The sequence below is a fragment of the Pseudorasbora parva genome, chromosome 1 (genome assembly GCF_024679245.1).
Source record: "Pseudorasbora parva isolate DD20220531a chromosome 1, ASM2467924v1, whole genome shotgun sequence".
NCBI classification, from domain to species: domain Eukaryota; kingdom Metazoa; phylum Chordata; class Actinopteri; order Cypriniformes; family Gobionidae; genus Pseudorasbora; species Pseudorasbora parva.
In genome coordinates, this window is record NC_090172.1 from 20624249 (window position 1) to 20644797 (window position 20549).

The 20549-nt window shown below is 34.6% G+C and overlaps 1 protein-coding gene across 3 annotated transcripts in view; it reads right to left on the reverse strand.

The window, feature by feature from the left end:
* Window positions 1-9346: 9346 nt before the first annotated feature.
* LOC137060852 (protein phosphatase 3 catalytic subunit alpha) overlaps window positions 9347-20549 on the reverse strand; it is a 186235-nt gene continuing 175032 nt past the window's right edge. The window contains exons 12-14 of one of the 3 annotated variants that reach the window (XM_067432462.1): window positions 18688-18785; window positions 15004-15033; window positions 9347-9772 (exon numbers count right to left, since the gene is read on the reverse strand). In XM_067432462.1, coding sequence (XP_067288563.1) covers window positions 9573-9772; window positions 15004-15033; window positions 18688-18785 — 328 coding nt within the window. In that variant the 3' untranslated portion in view covers window positions 9347-9572. Of the gene's footprint in view, window positions 9773-15003; window positions 15034-15980; window positions 18155-18687; window positions 18786-20549 lie in introns of those variants that run through there. The other 2 variants (XM_067432460.1, XM_067432461.1) reach the window with 2 other exon arrangements.

Here is a 20549-nt window from a genome sequence, read left to right on the forward strand (position 1 = left end):
CCTTTTCCAAGTATTTCTTTTAGTCCCAATCTCAAAGGACTGTCAGCACCCTTTCTGAACCTGAGGGGCTACAAGAGTTAAGTTTGCAGAATGTTCAGAGTAAAGTTTTGTATAAATGTCTTGTAAAAGTTTTAAATGAAGCAAAATTAAAAGAAAACAGTGATACAGTGTGGAGGGAAAAATTGGGACTAGATGATAAAACAAAACCTGTTTGGACAGTTTTATATAAACCCCCAGTTGAAAAACGCACAGGTGACATTCAATGGAGAGTTTTGCACGGCGCAGTTGCTGTAAACGCATTTGTGAGCGTAATTAATCCTAATGTTTCAAGTGATTGTCCGTTTTGTAAAATGAGGGAGACTATTTTTCATTGTTTTTTAGAATGTTCAAGACTGAATGATTTGTTTTGGTTTCTTGAGGCTCTTTTTGTGAATTTTGGGGAGGCTTTTTCTTCTAAGATTTTTATTCTTGGTCCCAAGTATAGTGTGGCGTAAAGAATGAAAAGTCAGTTGTTAAATTTTTTAGTTGGCCAAGCTAAACTTGCTGTTTACATGACCAGGAAAAATAAAATGGAAGGTAGAGAAGGACAACATGTGGTTATTTTTTAAGAATATGGTGAAAGCAAGGGTTATGATTTCAAATTCTTAAAACTTATGAGTGATTTAGAAAGTTTTTTGCATACATGGTGTTTTAATGGAGCTATTTGTACAGTTGAAGAAGAAATGTTGGTCTTTACTTCCATGTTTCAATAAGTCCGGGTTGTTGCACACATTTCTTGTTTTTGTGTTGTTGTTTTTTTTTTGATAATGTGTAATTGGATGTTTTGCTGATGTTGTAATGATATAAATAAAGTGTGTTGAAAACTCTAAAACTCTAAACTCTAAAACTTCATCTCTCTCTCTCTCTCTCTCTCTCTCTCTCTCTCTCTCTCTCTCTCTCTCTCTCTGCGCATGTGTGGCGCGTTTGTGGAGTGTGTGCGAGCAGTGAGTGTGAGCGCGTGTATTTTTTTGTGTTGTCTTTTCTCTTTCTTAGTTTGTTTATTTGCTTTAGTATTTATCTTGTGTGTTTTTTGTTTGTGCTGCATGCTTTCTTAGAAAGCATGGCATCTCAGGGTGGGACGGATTGATTTCCTCACACGTCGTCACGGAGTTAAGAAAGTATCCATGTCGAGTGTGGAGGTTTGCTGTCTGGATGTAGGAGAAGTGGTTGGTCATCAAAATATTCTCTCTGCATCCAGAATGAATGGTGCGACCGTGATTTTTTTGAATTCGGTGGAAAGGGCAAACGAGGTGGTTGCGCGTGGTATAATCATTGATGAAGCACTTACACCTGTTTCGCCTCTGTTGTTACCATAAAAAAAAGTCACAATATCAAATATCCCTCAGTTCCTCAGTGATGATATTTTGACACAAGCGCTTTCACGTTATGGAAAGTTGGTTTCGCCGATCAAAAAGATTGCAATTGGGTGCGAGTCTCCTTTATTGAAGCATATTGTTTCATTTAGGAGATTTGCTTTCATGATAATCAAAGACGATGCTGAACTGGACTTAGCACTAAATTTCCGTGTGGACGATTTTGAATATGTAGTGTTTGTGACTACTGACAAAATGAAATGTTTTGGATGTGGTAAATCGGGCCACTTAATCCGTTCATGTCCTGATAAGCTTAAAACTAACGCAAATGGAGGTAGTTAGGATGCTGTAAATGAGGAGCGTACTGAAAAGCCATCTGAGGTCGGTTCGGCCGAAGCAGTGCTGACCGCTGATAAAACTTCTGGTGAAGGAACATCTGTTGTGGGGAATGTGGCGGCTGGATCGACCTCAACAGAGTCAATGAATGAAGGTAGGGATACTTCAGAAACCCCTGTATTTGCAGAACCGTTGTTGAACAGTGATGTAGAAGAGGATGTGTCCGAGTTAGAAGCAGAGATGATGGTCAAAGTACCAAAAAAAAGGAGGAATGTTGAAAAGATCAGTAGTGTGAAGTGTTTTAAAAAAGGTGTTTGAAGATCAGAAAGAGTCAGAAAGTGAAAGTGAAAAGGTATTGTGTATGAAAAATTCGGGTATGAATTTTTGGACCCGTGAAGACCTCTCTGTTTTACAGTAATGTTAGCTTGTGGCTGTGTTTGTGTTGCAACCGCTTCCATCTCTTCTAGTTCATTATCTGTATACTCCGGTTCGAATAAGTACGGATGAACAAAAAAATGCAAATCCTCCTCTTCGTAGAAATCATCTGACATATTTACGAATGATGTAAAGCACGATCAGTGTATAATTCAAAAGCTTAGATACTGTGCGTCTTCCCTTCTTCTGCTTGTAAACAAACGTCCTCTTCTGGGTCAGGTGTCCGAACGGCGGACTGCGTCATATTCTCGCGCATGCGTCGTGGTCCTTCGTGATTTCACGTCCGAGGCATACGCGGAAGACAATAACTTAGTGGATAAAGTAGTTATTTTGATTTTTTTTGCGCACAAAAACTATTTTCATCGCTTAGTAACATAACTGTACAACCACTGCAGTGAGATGAACTTTGTAACAACGTTTTTAGTGCCTCTATGGGTCGAGTGAGTAAAAAATGTACTGAATGCCAAAGGAGGCGTATCTGAAGCCTTTCTCAGCCATCAGCTTTCAACTAAAATATCTTTTGTGTTCCGAAGATGAACGGAGGTCTTACGGGTGTCTAACGACATGAGTAATTAATGAGATAATTTTCATTTTTGGGTGAACTAACCCTTTAATAAGAGGGTTGATACACCATGGCGTAATGTTTTAAAAATGTGTGATGATGAAAAACCAGAATGGAGATTATTGTATAAGCCACCTTTAAGTAAAAGAGTTGGGGACATACAATGGTGACTTTTACATGGTGCAATAGCAGATAATGCATTTATTTCGGTTTTAAATCCTGATGTCACTATAGAATGCCCTTTTTGTTCAAAGAGAGAAACTGTGTTTCATGCTTATATGGATTGTTTTAGACTGAAACGGTTGTTTAGTTTATTACATAATTTATTTTACAGTTTTAATGAATCCTTTTCTATAGATGTATGCACTGGTGGTTTTAGATATGCTAGAAGAAATAGATATATTTGTCAGTTTACATTTTATTATAGGTCAAGAAAAGTTAGCAATCTATATGAGCAGAAAGAACAAAATAGACCTGGGTGTAGATCAAGATATTAATACTCTGTTTTTAGCTACAGTAAAATCTAGAATACTCATTGATTTTCATTTTTATAGTTCCATGGAAGATATTGTCACATTTTAAATGAAATGGTGTAAGAATGAGGATTTGTGCTCTGTTATTGATGGTAAAATATTTTTTTTATTTTCTACTAATGTAGAAAAACTTTTAGTTAGTTTTTTTGTGGTATAAAAGGTAACATGTAAAATGGTAAACGTTGACTGTTTGTAAAAGTGTTTCATGTAAAAATTTGTAATACAGTCTTTTTTCAAAATTCAAAAATGTTCTCTCTCTCTCACCAATAAACAAGCATAAAACATGTTGACACATTGCTGCCACATATTTTTCCACTCAATGTTGTAATAAAACAAAATATATTTTCTCCTAATAAATACATGTTGTATAGTGATGTGTACAAAATATGCCTTTTTCCACATTAGAGAATTTATATAGCCTACCCCAATTTCTAAATTCGCATTTCGATGCTAAACTATTTATTATTGTATACAGTGATTTACGCGTTGTATGACTCGCATTCCAGTCTAAGACAGCATTCACATGAACAAAATAGTGTTTGGAATAACACCCCTACACTGTAGAGCGGCAGTCACGATTGAATACAACAGACAGTATAAATTGAGCCAAATAATTTTTTTCAATTTGGTTGATTGCATTTTTAGTTTGATGATGATTAGACTGAAGTTTGGATTTTTTTCCTTAGGCCAATAGTAGCATATGAACTTAAAATAGCCTACACCGTAATTTATGGAGTGTAGAGAAAAAAATAAAAAAAATAATAAAAAAATAAAAACTACTACGTAGTGTGTATATAGTTGTAGAATATTTTAGTTTATTTATTAGGCTATTATTATTACACATAGGCTTAGGCTTATTACACTAAGTTGTGTATTTGTTTATTATTATTATTGTTATTATTATTATTAGGCTACATGCATATATTCCCTGTTGGGTTGTAGTCACTGCTTATAGGAGAGAAGTGGGAAATGGTTTAGTTTTGCATGGTGGTAACTAAGTGTGTTTTTACAATTATCATTTTGGTTCGGAATTTCATTTGTTGGAAATATGAACTGATGTTAGAAATGTTTTTTTTTTTTTTAAAGTAAAAACTGTGTTTATTAAACATTTTTTTATTTTTGAAAATAAGTTTTGGAGTGGCCTCAGTGGAGTGCATGCAATATAATGTTCCCAGAATCCACAGCCTTTGTTGTGAGTGTATACAGATAAAAGTAAATCGTTTGTAGTTTATAATTATGTCTTGAACTTATCTGTATGGCTAAAATTAGTATTGAGTTGTTAGCGCAGGAAAAAAATGTGCCGGCACGCTGCGCCTTCCCGGCCACGGCTTAAAGAAAATGTAGCCTATTTAATAAACACACAAGAAATTACGGAGAAATTAGACATTATGGAGAAACAACTAATTACTACACATGACATGCATACATACACATATATTTATTGTGGTCAAATATTAAAAATGAATTCCCTCGTTTTAAAAGTTCCCCATGGCCGGGCCCGCGCCCATTTGCCACTGGTCAGGACTCACGAGCCTTCGCTGAACAATTGAACTTCTGTGAGCTGCTGAAATAAGCCAATCAGAGCAGAGCTCAACATTAATATTTATGACCATTTCAAATAGCCTAAGGCAAAAACAGCATTACACACAATTTATAGGGTTGTAAATGGACCTGTAAAACTGTATCTGGACAATTTTTGCCCTTAAATAAGCCACAAACCCTCTATGTAGATATCAGAGAACAGTTTAAAATATTGTTTAAGCTCAATCTAGGGCACCTTTAAATGGGAAAATTTACATTTTTCTCTGCTAAATATTTGTTTAAGGGTCAATGACATGACATGTATTTTTTGTGTCCAAATGATTTATTTTTCTAAACATAATTTTAATAAATACATGTCATATATCAAACTGATCTATAATATCTCCTTTATAAGAAACCTTTTTCACTTTATTGAAATTCAATTGATGTTTTTGAGTTTTGGTGCTTGAAAGACCAAAAATGTCAGGCGGTGCGACCGTCCAAACCTGCAACCAGAGAACAAAACTGCAATAAAAAGGTACATTTTCTCATTAAAATTCTTAATCAAATAGTTTGGCATGATTTTATGTTAAATTCATTATAAATGAGGGAAAATGGTGTATCAGTCCTATTTAAAAACTATTTTAATACTTAAAAAACTTTTGTCTGAAAAATTGACTTGGAGTGTACCGACATAAAAATGCAATTTTATGCAATGTTCCTTTAAGAAAACCATGTGACAGCATATGACATTACACAAAAGACCCCAGAGGACCCATTTGATGCAGTAACAAGGTTAGTCACCCTCCCATAAATATTAGATAATTTGACATTTTTGAGTAATGATGAGATTGATTCAACTTATGTCAGGCGGTATGACCCCTGGAAAACTTTGAAAATGTGTGGTTATTATTAAAATGTGTATTTGATTAAAAAAAAAAAAGTATAACCTTGAGCATATGGTCAAACATTTTTATAGGTGTCCAAATTAATGCCTGTTAGATTTGAATTGAGTTTGAAATATCAGGTGGTGCGACCAATATGTCAGGTGTCGCGACCAGAATTACAGTTAAACTAACTGAAAAAAGTCATATTAATTCATGTTTTTGAATATATTAAATACATTTTAATAAATGTATAAAGCTTTCTGTAAAATATTAAGTTGTTTAAAGGTGCAATCTACATATCTCTGTATATTTTTTTATTTTATGATGGTATGGGTAACCATTTAAAGAGCACATTGTCCATCTAAAAATCATATTCTTCAAGAATAACCAACACTGATACTAAAACAATTGCATATTGCATCTTTAAATTATTCTTTTTTCATTAGTTTTTGTAGATGCCATTATCAAGCAAGGAGAAAACAGCACAACATAGAGCTCATTTAAAGGGGTGATGAATTGAGAAATCAGCTTTCCCTTGAGCTTTTGATATATAAAAGGTCATGGTAATATAAGAATATCCTGTAAGTTTCAGAGCTGAAAACTTCTTTGTTAGTCAAAGAAAAGCTTTTATAGACACCAGGCCCAGAAAACGGTCTTGTGCTTCATCCTGACATCATCGACTGACGAAACATGCCTCTACAGAATAATAAACAAACATACGTGTGTGTGTGTGTGTGTGTGTGTGTGTGTGTGTGTGTGTGTGTGTGTGTGTCTGCGCTCGTGTGTGCACAGTTTGCGCTTATATCCACCGATCGGGCAGGGCAAGCAATACAAAAAAAACATTTCAATCAATCGCGGGTGGATGAGAAATAAATCATTGTGTTTGTTTGATAAAGACGTTCATGAGCCCTGTGGTCGAGACAATCTCTCCCTCCTTCAAAACAATCTCTCCCTCCTATGAACTGACAGCGTTTACTTCCAAGTCCCCAGTGACACGCTCATCAAAACCCAGCGTTCAGGACAGAGCCTCAAAACCAGTGTAGAAAATAGCCTATTATTTATTAGTTATGATGTTTCTGAATGCAAAAACCACACAAACATCATTAGTTGACCTCAGACAACAGTATAAATAAAAAAAATAAAAAAAGCCAGTTCATGACACCTTTAAAAAGTGATCCAGTTGCAAGGGCAGAGTACCTTGCCAAAAGAAAAGCAAGGTTTTGTGTATATCTAGATAAATTACAACCAAAGTTAAGATGTTATGCTTTGTGGTAATTACACAGTTATTAAATGTTAATAATATATATATTTTTAAATTTCTAGTTCTACAGAATCGATAATCAAATGTTTTTATTTATTTATTTTTATCTTGACTTACTGTTACTAATGAGTCTATTTGAATGAACAGTAGATTGATTGATCCTGGGCCCAATATTTGCACTAGTTCCATATAAAAGATGTTCATTTATGAAACGTGTTCCTTGAGGTTTTGTCTGTATGGTTTTGAACTTCTTGTTAATGAAATATTAGTATATAACCAAGTTACATAAATTGGTCTGAGGATTAAAATAAAGGCAATTGAAATCAGAATAAAATACATTGACATTTTTACTTTTATCTTGTGAATATCAATCATTATTGATCACAATGTCAGGTGGTACGACCGGTCATGGTCAGGTGGTGCAACCAGCATATTTTTATTTAAATCTGTCAATTCCCACTGCAATTTGCAACATAAAATAAGAAATATAACTGTAAAACTTTATATAACATATACAAATCATTTTAACAATTAAAAACAAAAATAAAAACTCCTTATCGAAAAATTGGTGTTTGAACACATAGCCTGTTTATATGAATTGGAATAAAAAAGTCAATAAATAAAGAAATGGAAGGGGAATTTACAATGCAATATGCATTTAAGACACTACAAGGACTGATATTTACAAGTTCTCAGCAGCGCTAAGTACATTAAATGTATATTTATTCAAAATAATATATGGTCGCACCACCTGACATTTTCTGGGTGGTAAAATCAGAAATCTTGTCTAATAATGAATTAATGCTGCCTAAAAAGCTGTAAAACCAATATGAATCAACATCAAACATTGGTTTGGACATACAAATTCATTTTAAAACCGTTTTGCTTAAAAAAATAAAAAATGATCTTGAAAACCTTATTTGTCATTGACCCTTAAACGAATTACAGAATTGCTTTCATGGAAAAGTTATTTCCACAAATATAGGCTGTTCATTCCAAGACAAAAAACTCACACAAGCTGTTGACAAGACTGAATTTCATGCACAATTTTATTGAACAGTAATATAAAATACCTTTTTTTCATAGTTGCGAGTGCATGCATCACCTGCCAACAGTTTGAAAGTTAAATTATAAAAGCAAGGCTTCATTTTGTGTAGTGAATTACTTGGGCACTTAAGCATTTGTTAAAAAAAAAAAAAAAAAAAAAAACATTGGAGTTTTTTTTTTTTTGTAAAGTATTTAGCAATAATAAACTGATATACAAAGCAGAATTAACCATAATAATAATAATAATAATAATAATATGCAAATCACACTTTTGTCTGTGGCAACTTTACAAAAAATAAAAAAATAAATAAAAAAGAAAGAGAGAGAGAAAGAAAAAGAAAGAAAGAAAATAATTATTCAAAACCTAACAGCTATCATGCATCTTGAGTTTGACATTAGAGAAGCACAAACTTAGTTCACATGACACCTAAACATGCTAATTCAGACTACTGGTCTACATGCAAGCATTTGTTTAAAACCATGATTCCTCATCCATATTAATAGTAGATGCTTTGATTACAAAACAAGTTAAAGGCCTGAAGCTTTTCCAAGTGTTATAGCTAAGAATAGCGGTACATTTCCAGGACTTGTCCACTAAGGTCACTACAGGTAAAAACAGGCCTTGGCAGCCAAGGTAAGTAAAATTTTCTTAGTTAAGTCTTATAAAACATGCATAGGCAGATGCTTTCTATTAATCACCTTTTTCTTTCTCACTTTCCATCTCAATCTATTTTTTTTCTTTCTTTTGCCCCCAAAAATAGGTGCTTTATATATATTTTTTGTTAATCTCAATGTTTGAATAGCAAAAAAAAAAAAAAAAAAAAAAAAAAAAAAAAAAAAAATCCTGTAAGCCACAGTAAATCTACCCCCAGCCCACCCAAATAAAAACAAAGACATATGCAAATGATAAATGTAAATTCCAGTTTTTAACTCCAAGAAAATCCATATTCAGCAAGCTAGCTTGCAATTACACAAAAAGTAGGATCCAAGCACACACCAAAAAAACCTGAGGTAAGCATAATCTGTACAAAACCATAAAACGTTAAATTTTTGGCATTATAACAATGTTGCAACATTCTTTTAAGACTGCCTAATTTACTATAGAGCTAGTTTATAAGAGTAGCAAAAAAGGTATCAATAAATAATCCTTACTTAGTTTGTACACCCTTTTTATGTTAAAAACTTTTTTTAACGTTCTGTCCATTTTTAGTGCTGTATTTTTGTAAACGTACAATATTTAGTAAGAAGTTACACACACGAAAAGAGAAACAAACAAAAATCTTAAATCCAGTAAGTAAAGGCCTTTTCACATACAATCTCTCAGAAGCCTACTGTAATTCTTTATGCCGACCCCCCCCCCACCCCACACACACAACAACTAGTTTTTATGCACCCCCCCCCCAAAAAAAAAAAAAAAAATTAAAGGCATATTCAAAGAGTATCACTCTGAATTATGTTTGAAATGCTGCTCTCCCCCTCATCTTTTCTCTCCTTAATCTTTCTTGACCTTGTCTTGTCCTTTTTTCCTTTCCTCTTACTCTACACTCCAAATTCTTCCTTTCCCTCCATCAAATATGGCATGGAAAAAGATAGGAAGGGGCTTAATCGCTGCGGTGAACATGTGGAAACGATGCAGAATCACTGGATATTGCCACTGCCACTGCTGGCCTTGCCCTCGGTGCCATTGGTCTCGGATGACAAAGCCTTATTGAGAGAGTTGAGGCTTGCGTCAGAGGGCATGCCATCTCGGCGGGGTGGCATTCGTTCATTGATGCGATCCAGCCCTTTAGCCTCCTCGAAGCTGCTGATCTTGTGCTGAGGTGAGAAGCCTTTGATTGCTGCAGCAGAAAAGAAGACAGACAGTTCAACAAGTACACACTCCTTATTTTATTTTGTAATTTAACTGCTTAAGTTCACACAGTACTTGTTTAAATTTGAACTGTAATAATACATAAGCCAATGACACAAAGTTTCACTCAAGCCAAGTTGCAATGTTCTTCAAATTCTTTACAAAATGTTTTAAAAATGTGATATTTTATAACTCCACTTCAACACTGAGTATATGTTGTGTGTATAAATACTTCATGAATCATATATACACACACACGTCACATAGACAGACCACTATTGAGAAAAAAGCACCACTTCTTGCGAAGTACATTAAGTAAGGTTTTATTTTATATATATATATATATATATATATATATATATATATATATATATATATATATATATATATATATATATATATATATATATTAAAAGAGAAATGCAAATATTACATATGAAGAGAAAACTAAATATCCACACTAGTCACCAATCGTAGGACTACTGGGGCAGTGCTGGGTGGTCTCGGTTCTGGAGGGCCTTCGAATAAAGTAGCATTCTTTTCATCACTGAATAAGGCACTGCAAACTTTTTCAAGATATCCAGCACAAACCTAAGCATTCTCTGGCTATCTAGAACAGAGTTTCCCAACACGCTCAAAAACAAAAGTTCAAGGAGGGATTATACTGTAAATGAAAAGCTAGTGGATGAAATCATGTGAACAATCAAACAAAAATCTTAATAAAAGACAGGCTTACGCACGCACGCACACAAACAAAAGACAATATAGAAATAAATGACTGACATTGCAAATACACACTGGCAAGGAACTTGGTGCTAAGCTAACATCTCGGGTTATGACTATAACCCCGGTTCCCTGAGTAGGGAACAAGAAACTGCATCTGCATGTTGATGCTATAGGAATGATTCCGTATGACTGGTCTCTGAAGCACATGTGAAATCACGCCACTGGGTTGTTTGCATGTGATATCATGGCTGTAGCACGGAATGCAGATGGAGGGCAGGAAGTGATTTTCTACATAGTAATCACTATAGGAATTAGAGGTCGACCGAATCATCGTTTTTTGCTGATCACCGATAGCTGAGTGGTGGAACAATCGGTTATCAGCAAAAATCAATACCAATAGTTTTTCCAGTTTGCGTCCGTTGCGGGAGCGGCTGAGAAGGTTGTGCCTTCATTATCCGGTAGCCTACGAGAGCTCTGAGAAGGGTCTGTGGCATTATATAGCACAAGAGCGCCATTTGACCTTCAGAGGCCAAATAAAAAAACGATTACTGACGTTGTTTACATTAACAAGTGAGGCTGCATGCTTCACGGAAAGCACAAACTGCACTGAGCACGCTGACACATCTGATGCGCATTTAAAACACAAAGCGAAACGGTATGAATACGGACCACTTCAGTACATGTTGCTAAATCAATATAAGGCTTTAGCAGGGAAAGAACAGCAGTATGTATGTACTTTGTCGTTGAGGCAGACAGGACACTAACATTAGCAGCAGTTACCTCAAGCAGTTAAAACGATGTAACAACCTGCGATGTGATAAACCAGACTGTATAGTCATGCATCGGACAGAAATATAAACAAATCAGAAACGCATTCGATTTCAATAAATATTTTGTTATTTTGATTAGAAAACCGTCAAGTGTTAGAAAGCAAGCTATTCTATATTTAATTTTTAACATTAAGTAAGGTTAATAAATGCTGTAGAAGTATTATTCATTGTTAGTTTTATCTGTTAACCTTTTTATGCACTATGAACTATTATGAATGATTATAATTGTATTGCTCAAATATTAATACATGCTGTAAAATGTATATTGCATAATGCAATATAGTTCATGAATTTAGTTCATGTAAGCTAGCTAAATAATCTAATACATCCTTGTTAACAAATGACACTCCTATGACATTCACACACATTTCTAGGTTATAGCTAAAGAAACATTTATTTGTAATATTTTAATGTTTTAGTTATTTTCTGTAGATTTTTTTCTGTTAGAACTTATCATTTTAATATATTCATATTTACATATGCAATTTAGCACATTTTCATGGTTCAGTACTGTTTTTTTTATTTTATTTCTTGTAATAAAGTTCAGCATTGTTTTACTTAGTGTTATGTTTTATCCAGTATCCATTTTAAAAATATTGGTCGATTAATCGGTTATTGGCAAGTGTGGTCCAACCTAGTTATTGGTATCGGTAAAATCTACTATCGGTCGACCTCTAATAGGAATCCCTAACAAACTCAAAATGCCTATATTTTGCGTTGTTTATTTTTGTTCAAATCGATCAGACTGATAAACCACAAAGTTTTTATCATTTATGTAAGTAATATCACTTTACTTAAAAAAAGCCTTTAATGCCGTTTTACATCTGCTGATACTGAACTTAATACAGAGATTGGCTTACATTAGTTTTTGACATTAAATATTCACATTATTCTTGGTATCATTAGCAGTTAAGAAAATATATTTTATTTTATTGCATGTTCATTTGATGTTTTCAGTGATGTTTTGAAGAATTCGCTTCACACTCATTGCTGCTTCAGCCATCAATATATGGTAGAAATGTGTGTTCAAATAAGAATGTGTTTAACAAGCTGACAGAAGGCAATATATTTCTTTGTTTGGAAAGATGTAACTGACGCTTATTGTTGCTATTGTAAATATTCACTTTTCCATATGGCCACACCTACCCACGCAGGAGAATAGGAGATGGTCATATTCAGCGGACAGACACAGACACACTGTATTATTTTTTAAATAATTATTTCACATATTTGGAAGCTTGTGAATAGTTTTGAAGTGACTGCAGGCAAGTTCTGCTTAAGCCGATTGAAAATCATGCTAAACATGATAACATCTAATGTTAATTATTAAACCAAACAAAAAACAGAACTTTCAAAAGCAATGCGATTATTTTGATTGATAGGGAGTAGGTTTAATCAGTGACATTATTACTAATTTGCTATCAAGCCTCTCCGTCACATTCCCAACCTGTTTTTACTTGTAGAAAAGTGGGAAAGTGAATTACATGTCCAGTTTTACACATGAACAATGATTTGAGTTCCTTTGGCATTTATTGATGCAACATGAATAGCTTTCTTAACCAGCAAATTACGGACTTTCCTCCATCTCGCCCATTCTGTTTTTCACTTCCTGCCCTCCATCTGAATTTTGCGCATTAGCACAACCACTTGATTGCCAACACGCTATTCTTTTGAATGCCGGTATGACATAAAATGGCTAATAGTGTCATGACTATAAAATAACAACTGCATTGAACATCATCAGCTTCTGACTGGCTTAAAGAAGACACTCATGTAAAAATTATGGTAACGAGAGACAGAATCTCGTTTACTACTCAGAAAACAAGGTTGGTTAAAGGGAGACATTCCCTAAACACTCCATCATAATGTTCATGTTATGGAAATGTCAATACCCACAACGCCACTCTGAAAAAATGCCTGCTCTTAAGAAGTGATAATCGTATGCGTTTAAACTTAAAGAGCAAGAACCAGTGATCCCGTAGAACTCATAGGAGGCAGTAAACTTTCTAAATGTGTGCAGAGTTTTGCATCACAAATACAGTGTCTTATAAAGAAGCCCCAGATAGTAAAGCTTTGGAAGAGGTCATGCCCCAAAGTAGAGTGGGTTCTAAAGGTTAGGGGTGAAGGTATTCCACACACCCCATAAGCCTTAGAAATAGCCTGCACAAGCTAGTGTGCTAAATATTGCTAGGAAGCCGGAGAGCAAACAGTTGTTTTGATTTACACCACTGGCCTGAGTGGTGGAAATAAACACTCAAGGCCCAAAAAGTGCATAAAAGATTCAGCTTCTGCTGATCTGCAGACTGAAAAAGCATAGGACAGAAGACCTGAAGGACGACTGACTGTGGAACTGATAAAGGTACCATTAGAACATAATCAGGCCTAGGATGTAGAATAGCTTTAACTCCACACAGAGCAAATTCTAAGCAGGAGGTGACAACTGACAGAGCCTTCTTTCTTTTGTGAAGTAATGGCAAGGAGAAAACAACCGCAAGATGATTGTTTTGATTTGCCTCACAGATCAGAATAAACTGTGAGGTGAGGTCAGAAACACTGCGCTAAGCACAAAAAGACAAATAAGCTGACGAAGTTCAATGCAGGCACCATTTTGTAGTCATGCGATGCGCCATTTAATGTCATATAACTTCTGGCAGCCAATAGAATTAGTGTGATTTCAAACATGCTTCAGAATCCAGTCATGCAGAAGCATTTCCACTGTGTCAACATTCCGACGCAGTGTTGAGTATTCAAAACGGAACCACATGTTACACCTGTTAAAAACATGCAGCAAACTTACAGTTAAATATAAAGATCAAATTGTCTTTTGTGATTTGTGTAACTTTCCATTTATTTAGCAGAGGGTCTCCTATGTATAATGAACAAGATTTGTGTTGCTGCATTGCACAGGGCAGACATAGGTTATTAACAGTGAACATGACACAACACAGTCACAGAATTTTTTTTAATGGATGAGAGTATCAACAGAGTTGGCAGCTCTTCATCTAGGAGAAATGTTCAAGAACAACCACAGAACACTTAGGCTGTAAATAGCAGTTACAAACCTGCTATTTAGCAAGCAGCTGACATTGTTCTTGCTGAGGTTTTTATTCTTTTTACCTGAGGGAGACCCACAAATGTGAGTGTTTTGTGTTAGAGCTAATGTTTAGCAATTTAAATGGAAATTTGTGCAAGAACAAAGAACAAATACATCAGCTCATTGTTTTAAATGGGTCCAGACAGTTTTAGGGTTAAACAAAGGCCATTTTGCATTGATGAGACTTGTAAATAGGTAAAAATGGTGTTCGTGCCACATATCATATGAGCACTATGTGTTTGTAGAAAATATATTCATATTGTGAAAACACCAGTAGCCTACTGTCTATGGAAACATATTTTAAAATATAACTATTGTTACAATGATTTGACTGATCCCAGTTTTATCAACAAAACCTGTAGTCCAACTGTTTGATCCCCTTTAAAACAATTATGGTTTGTTTTTTCGTCTTTTCTTTTCCTACTTCTGCGCACACTAACAGTACAGTGTAATCTGGCCAAACACCCAACACACTACACAAGCTACATTGACATGGATGGACCCAGTGGAACCCTTTATCTGTTGCACAGATGCAACAGAAAGAGGGGAAGGGGCTGTAGACCTATTTACCTTTATCTGCCTCTATAGCCTCAACAGTAGCTGAAGAGAAGAAGAGGAGGATCGCAAAACGAGTGAGAGAGGTGAGGAGAACAGCATTTTATATTTGTCCAGTCAGATGAACAGCAAAAGAGCCCAAATGGACACAAAACATCATTATAAACACAATAGGCCCACTACAAGGCCAGGACGGAGGGAAATAAGAGAAAGAGAGACAGCAGGATGAATGAAGGGTAGTTAGTTGTAGATGAAGCAATGTGACAGAGATTTGGCTCTCACTATGAGAGATGAGCTTGGGAGACATGACATACACTGGAAATTAATGAGGAAGCCAAAGTACATAAGACTTAATGGTCAGTCAAAGGAAGCAAAGGGATAGGAAGAAGAACAATGATTGTGTCTTCCATTGCTTTGGTTTAAAATCTGTATAATGTACCACCAGGGTAACTATATTTAACTGTGAATGTCAACACCAAAGCAAGGGGAAGAAGTGACCCAAAAACAGAGTTCAAGGGTTTTTAACATCAATTTGTAAGAATGATTTTCTGTTTTTGGTAAAAAAAAAAAAAAAAAATTGTGTCAGCTTACATATTCAGAAACAAACATGATCTTTGAATTGTGTATGATTATTTTCAACTTACCTCAATCTACATTCAACTTAACACAATTATCACATTATCATATGAAACTACAAGAATACACTGTAAAAAAGTTCAGAACAGCACACACAGACACAAAAGCTAAACGCTAAAGACATCAGCTGTGATGGAGGCACAACATTGCAGTAAAAGCACAAAGATGTCCATGTATACAAGGGCAGGGCATCTGTTGTGATTCTACCAATGCCGTAGCAGAACATTGCTGACATTACTCGGTCTCTGGCATGTTCCTAAACAAGTTAGCCACATTCAAACATGGCCTCTCATTATCAAATTTGGTTAACATGTATATAATAATATATAATAATATATATAATAATACAATAAAACTAGTTTTTAAAAACTAAAGCTAAATCTAAAGGAAAACTTAAGAAGTGAAATTACTGCACAGGATCAAGTGTTTCCGAATAAAGACAGAACATGCCAGTACGACAAGAGCAAGGTTGATTTCTGCCTTGATTTGTGAAAGACAAGACTAATTATTAAATTCGTAATATTAAATTAATTCACATGTTGTCACTTTTGTGGATTCTGTGTAAAGGGGCATGATGTTACAGAATAAGATGAGCCTCAATGAAGAATCACTTGACAATGTGCTAAAAATTACATATTTATTCATGCCTCTTTGTGTAATGCTGTCAAAACAGCATTAAAAATGTACTTTGTGTATTTTAGGTACATTCTTTCTGATTCCGTTTCCCTTTCTGATTCACTATGTCCAGCATCACAGCACTACAAGGAGACCCCATGAAATCAAAATCAGCTTTATGTTTTTAGTTAATGTCTAACAGCATGTCTATTGCACTCCTAAAAGTGGAAACATTTTTTTTTTAAACTAATTAATTTAACACCTAACATTTGGTCTTTCACTTCCTCTGGAAATTGGAACAAAAATACTGATAACCAATCCTGTACTTTGCATATCTAAATTTGTGTCAAATTAAATACTCTCTAGAGTGAGAATGTCTTCTTCCTCTAATACAACCTCTAATGACTATTAATAGCAATACATTTTTGGTAACACTTTACAATATGTGTGCACTAATATGCATTAAATAATGCTTAACTAATGCACAGATAATCACAAGTTAATGTATGACTTATAAAGGAGTAAACAATTTACCTAATGAATATATTTTATGATTAATAGATTAAGTAATTTATGAATTGCTATTAATTAAACGTTTCATCACTAATTAATTCCCTAATAACATATTATATGAACTAATAATGTGAATTCATGTGTTAATTATCACAATGGTTAAAGCTACTACAACTTCCAATTGTCTGCTTTAATGAATCATTAGCTAATGATTTGCAAAGATTGCATTATGTTATAACTGGTGACTGAACGAGAACAGCAGCATGCTATATGCTGTATAACCACCACTTCCACATTTATATATTGATATTACGTCATTGATAGGCGACAATGACAAGGGATGAGCCATTATTTAAAATAGGAATTTACAAATCTTAAGGAACTTTTGGGATAATGTAAGTACACAACGCATTAAATATATCACACTGTACAAGCTGTAATTTTATTACAAAAATCATACATATTACATATTGTCAGTCATGTGCCTCAACAATTTGTCGTAAAAATGATACCTTTGCAAATCATAAGCTAATGATTAAAGCAGACAACTGGAAGTTGAAGTACATAGCTTTAACCATGTGGTAACTAACATTGATTTACACTTATATGGTATTAGGGAATTAATACATTATGGCACTTTTAACAAGTAACATTTTATTGATTACTTAATCATTAATTAACTTGTTGCTCATGCAGTAATCATTAATACATGTTTCAGTTATTCATGAGTCATATAATAACTCATTATCTGTGCATTAAATCATGAATTAATGCACATTAGTGCACCCATATTGTAAAATGTTACTATTTATTTTAATTGAGGAAATAAGGACAAGCACATCTCTGTCTTGTCCCAGATTCCAGCTTCAAAAGAAATTACACTATAGTGTTACAATTTTTAGAGTTGGTAAGGTTTTTCTTTTATGGCAAAACTGCATTTATTTGATTACAAATACAGTAATATTGTGAAATATTGTAACAATTTGAGACAATTGGTCTATGACGTGGAATAAAATTGCATTCATAAATTAATTTCATTTTAATTTGTGGCTCCATGAAAATCTTGTTAATATTATAAAGCAATCAATAAATCAAAATCTGCTAGTTTTGTTTGAATGTTTATTGCAGCCAAATTCTCTGATCTTTAAGACATCTTCAAACTTTAAGATTCCTTTATTGACATCTTGTCCACCAAAGTGGTGTTAAATCTGGACGCAGTGAATCTAAGGTTAAAAGTATACAGAGAACATGTTCCACATGTTAATGATTCTATCTTGTACGAAAGCATGTGTGTTGATTCACTTGGGGCTCCTTTGAATAAATGGTGGCAAAGAGTGAAACTATGTTTCTTAAGAACAGATGATCTGAATTATACTTGCACAACTGATTATACCTGCAGTTTCTAGGGAGACAGGAGAATGAAGAAGAGAACAATATTTGAAAAATATTGGATAGAGAGAGAGAGAGAGAGAGAGAGAGAGAGAGAGAGAGAGAGAGAGAGAGAGAGAGAGAGAGAGAGAGAGAGAGAGAGAGAGAGAGAGAGAGAGAGAGAGAGAGAGAGAGAGAGAGAGAGAGAGAGAGAGAGAGAGAGAGAGAGAGAGAGAGAGAGAGAGAGAGAGAGAAGAAGAAAGCAAAGAGGAAAGAATATAAGTTTCATAACACAACCACCAGGGGGTGCAGAGAGTAAACATTGAATACAAATATCAGACTGTTCATATTTATAAATAACGTGTGTAAAGCTGAAATAAAGTAAACACAGTTGTAAATGTGAAAACATTACCTAGGGAAATTAAAAGATGTAAATCATCTCTAAATGTACTGATTCATACTATGCAATTAACAGGCATTGAAAGAGAGCTCTGATGTGGAAACAACTGTTTAAAGTGATTTACATATTCCTGACCACAAGCCATTGAGTGTGTGTGCGCTTCTTACCATTCTGGAGTTTCTCTTTGCCTCCAGATAGAACGCCACTGGGCAGCATGCCAGTTGGAGTGAGACCTTTCAGCGTCAGAACGCTCTCACTTTCTTCTCTATAAAGAAAACATGTCGTTAAGAGGTACAATACTAAAAAAACAAAAACAAACACACATAACTGCCAATGGCAAAATAATTTAGACAGTTTCCTCTCTGTATATGCATAAACTTTTTAAATATTTTTTTTGCACTGTTTATATCAGAACATATTTTTGCCCCAAGTACAAATGAATTAATTAGATGATTATTTGATGATCTTTCCTTTATCTCTGGCTTGCTCACTTTCGCTCTCACTCTCTAGAGAAATATGTGTTGCAACATGTTCAGGGACAAAAACAACAACCTAGATAAATGTATCAAAGTAAAGCCGCATTTTCACTACCTCCAACAAATGACAGAGCAGAAGTTATTAATTTCCAATGCAGATAGTACAGAATCTACAAATAGTACTGACCATATGTATATGTTCTGATGCAATTTGAGTTTTCGATGGTCTGAAATATTTAAACATTTGTGACTTGACCTTCAGTGATTGCCCCACCAAATGTGATGTATTCTACTCAAAACTACGAGCACAAAATAAAATATTTTCCCACAATTTTGTTTTATTTTTTATTTTTTTGGAGGCCAGTCTTTAAATGCACATGAAATTTAATGACATCCCATTCTTAATCCGTAGGGTTTAATATGGAGTTGGCCCACCCTTTGCAGCTATAACTGCTTCAACTCGTCTGGGAAGGCTTTCCACAAGGTATGTGAATGTGTTTATGGGGATTTTTAACCATTCTTCTAGAAGCAAATTTGTGAGGTCAGACATTGATGTTAGATGAGAAGGCCTGGCTCACGCCTCACAGTCTCTTTTTTAATTCATCCCAAAGGTGTGCTATAAGGTTGAGGTCAGGACTCAGTGCAGGTAAGTCAAGTTCCTCCACACCAAATTTGCTCATCCATGTCTTTATGTACCTCGCTTTGTGCACTGGTGCGTAACCATGTTGGAAGAGGAATTGGCCATGCCCAAACTGCTCCCACAAAGATTTGAAATTGTCTAAAATGTCTTGGTATGCTGAAATTCACTGAGCTTCTGAGAGCAACCCATTCTGTCACAAATGTTTGTAGAAGAAGTCTGCATGCCTAAGAGCTTGATTTTATACACCTTTGGCCATGGAAGTGATTGGAACACCTGGATTCAATGATTTGAAAGGGTGACCCAATACTTTTGGCAATATAGTGCAAGTATGTTATAATTCCTACATAATTATTAAACATATTGATAGTCATTTGTTTTAAATAAGTGGATTGTTACTAATGATTCACAACCAATTAAGTTCAGTGCAAGCCACTAGTGGTCAAAACAATCATATCTGATTTTCTGAGATAGCGGAAAGGTGGTTTAAGGATTTCACAATGGTAAAAGATGTGACAGATGCTTTCTTTAGTAGATAGTTTGCTGTCTCTCACTTACATAAGCGAGAGTCAGATTATTGTTCTAACAATTCAGTTTAAACCATGATGCAGAAACTGTTCGGACCAATCAAATTGTCAGGGCGGGCTTTATACGATGATTGACAGATAACAGGTTGACAGGTAATTGTCACAAAAGAGTGCTTGGGTTGAATTTGTTCTAATCCTAAACGGAGAGATTGTTCGTATATGCATTCACCTTTACTATTTCTCTCAAAAATGATGATTGTGTTAGTAAATACTCCATATATCCTTAACTTACACTCATCTTCTACTTCTTCCAGTGTGCATGCAGTTGAGTTCTGTTGACAACTAAGTTATGCGTTAGTGATGTGACGTCGTTCATGATTGAATTTAAT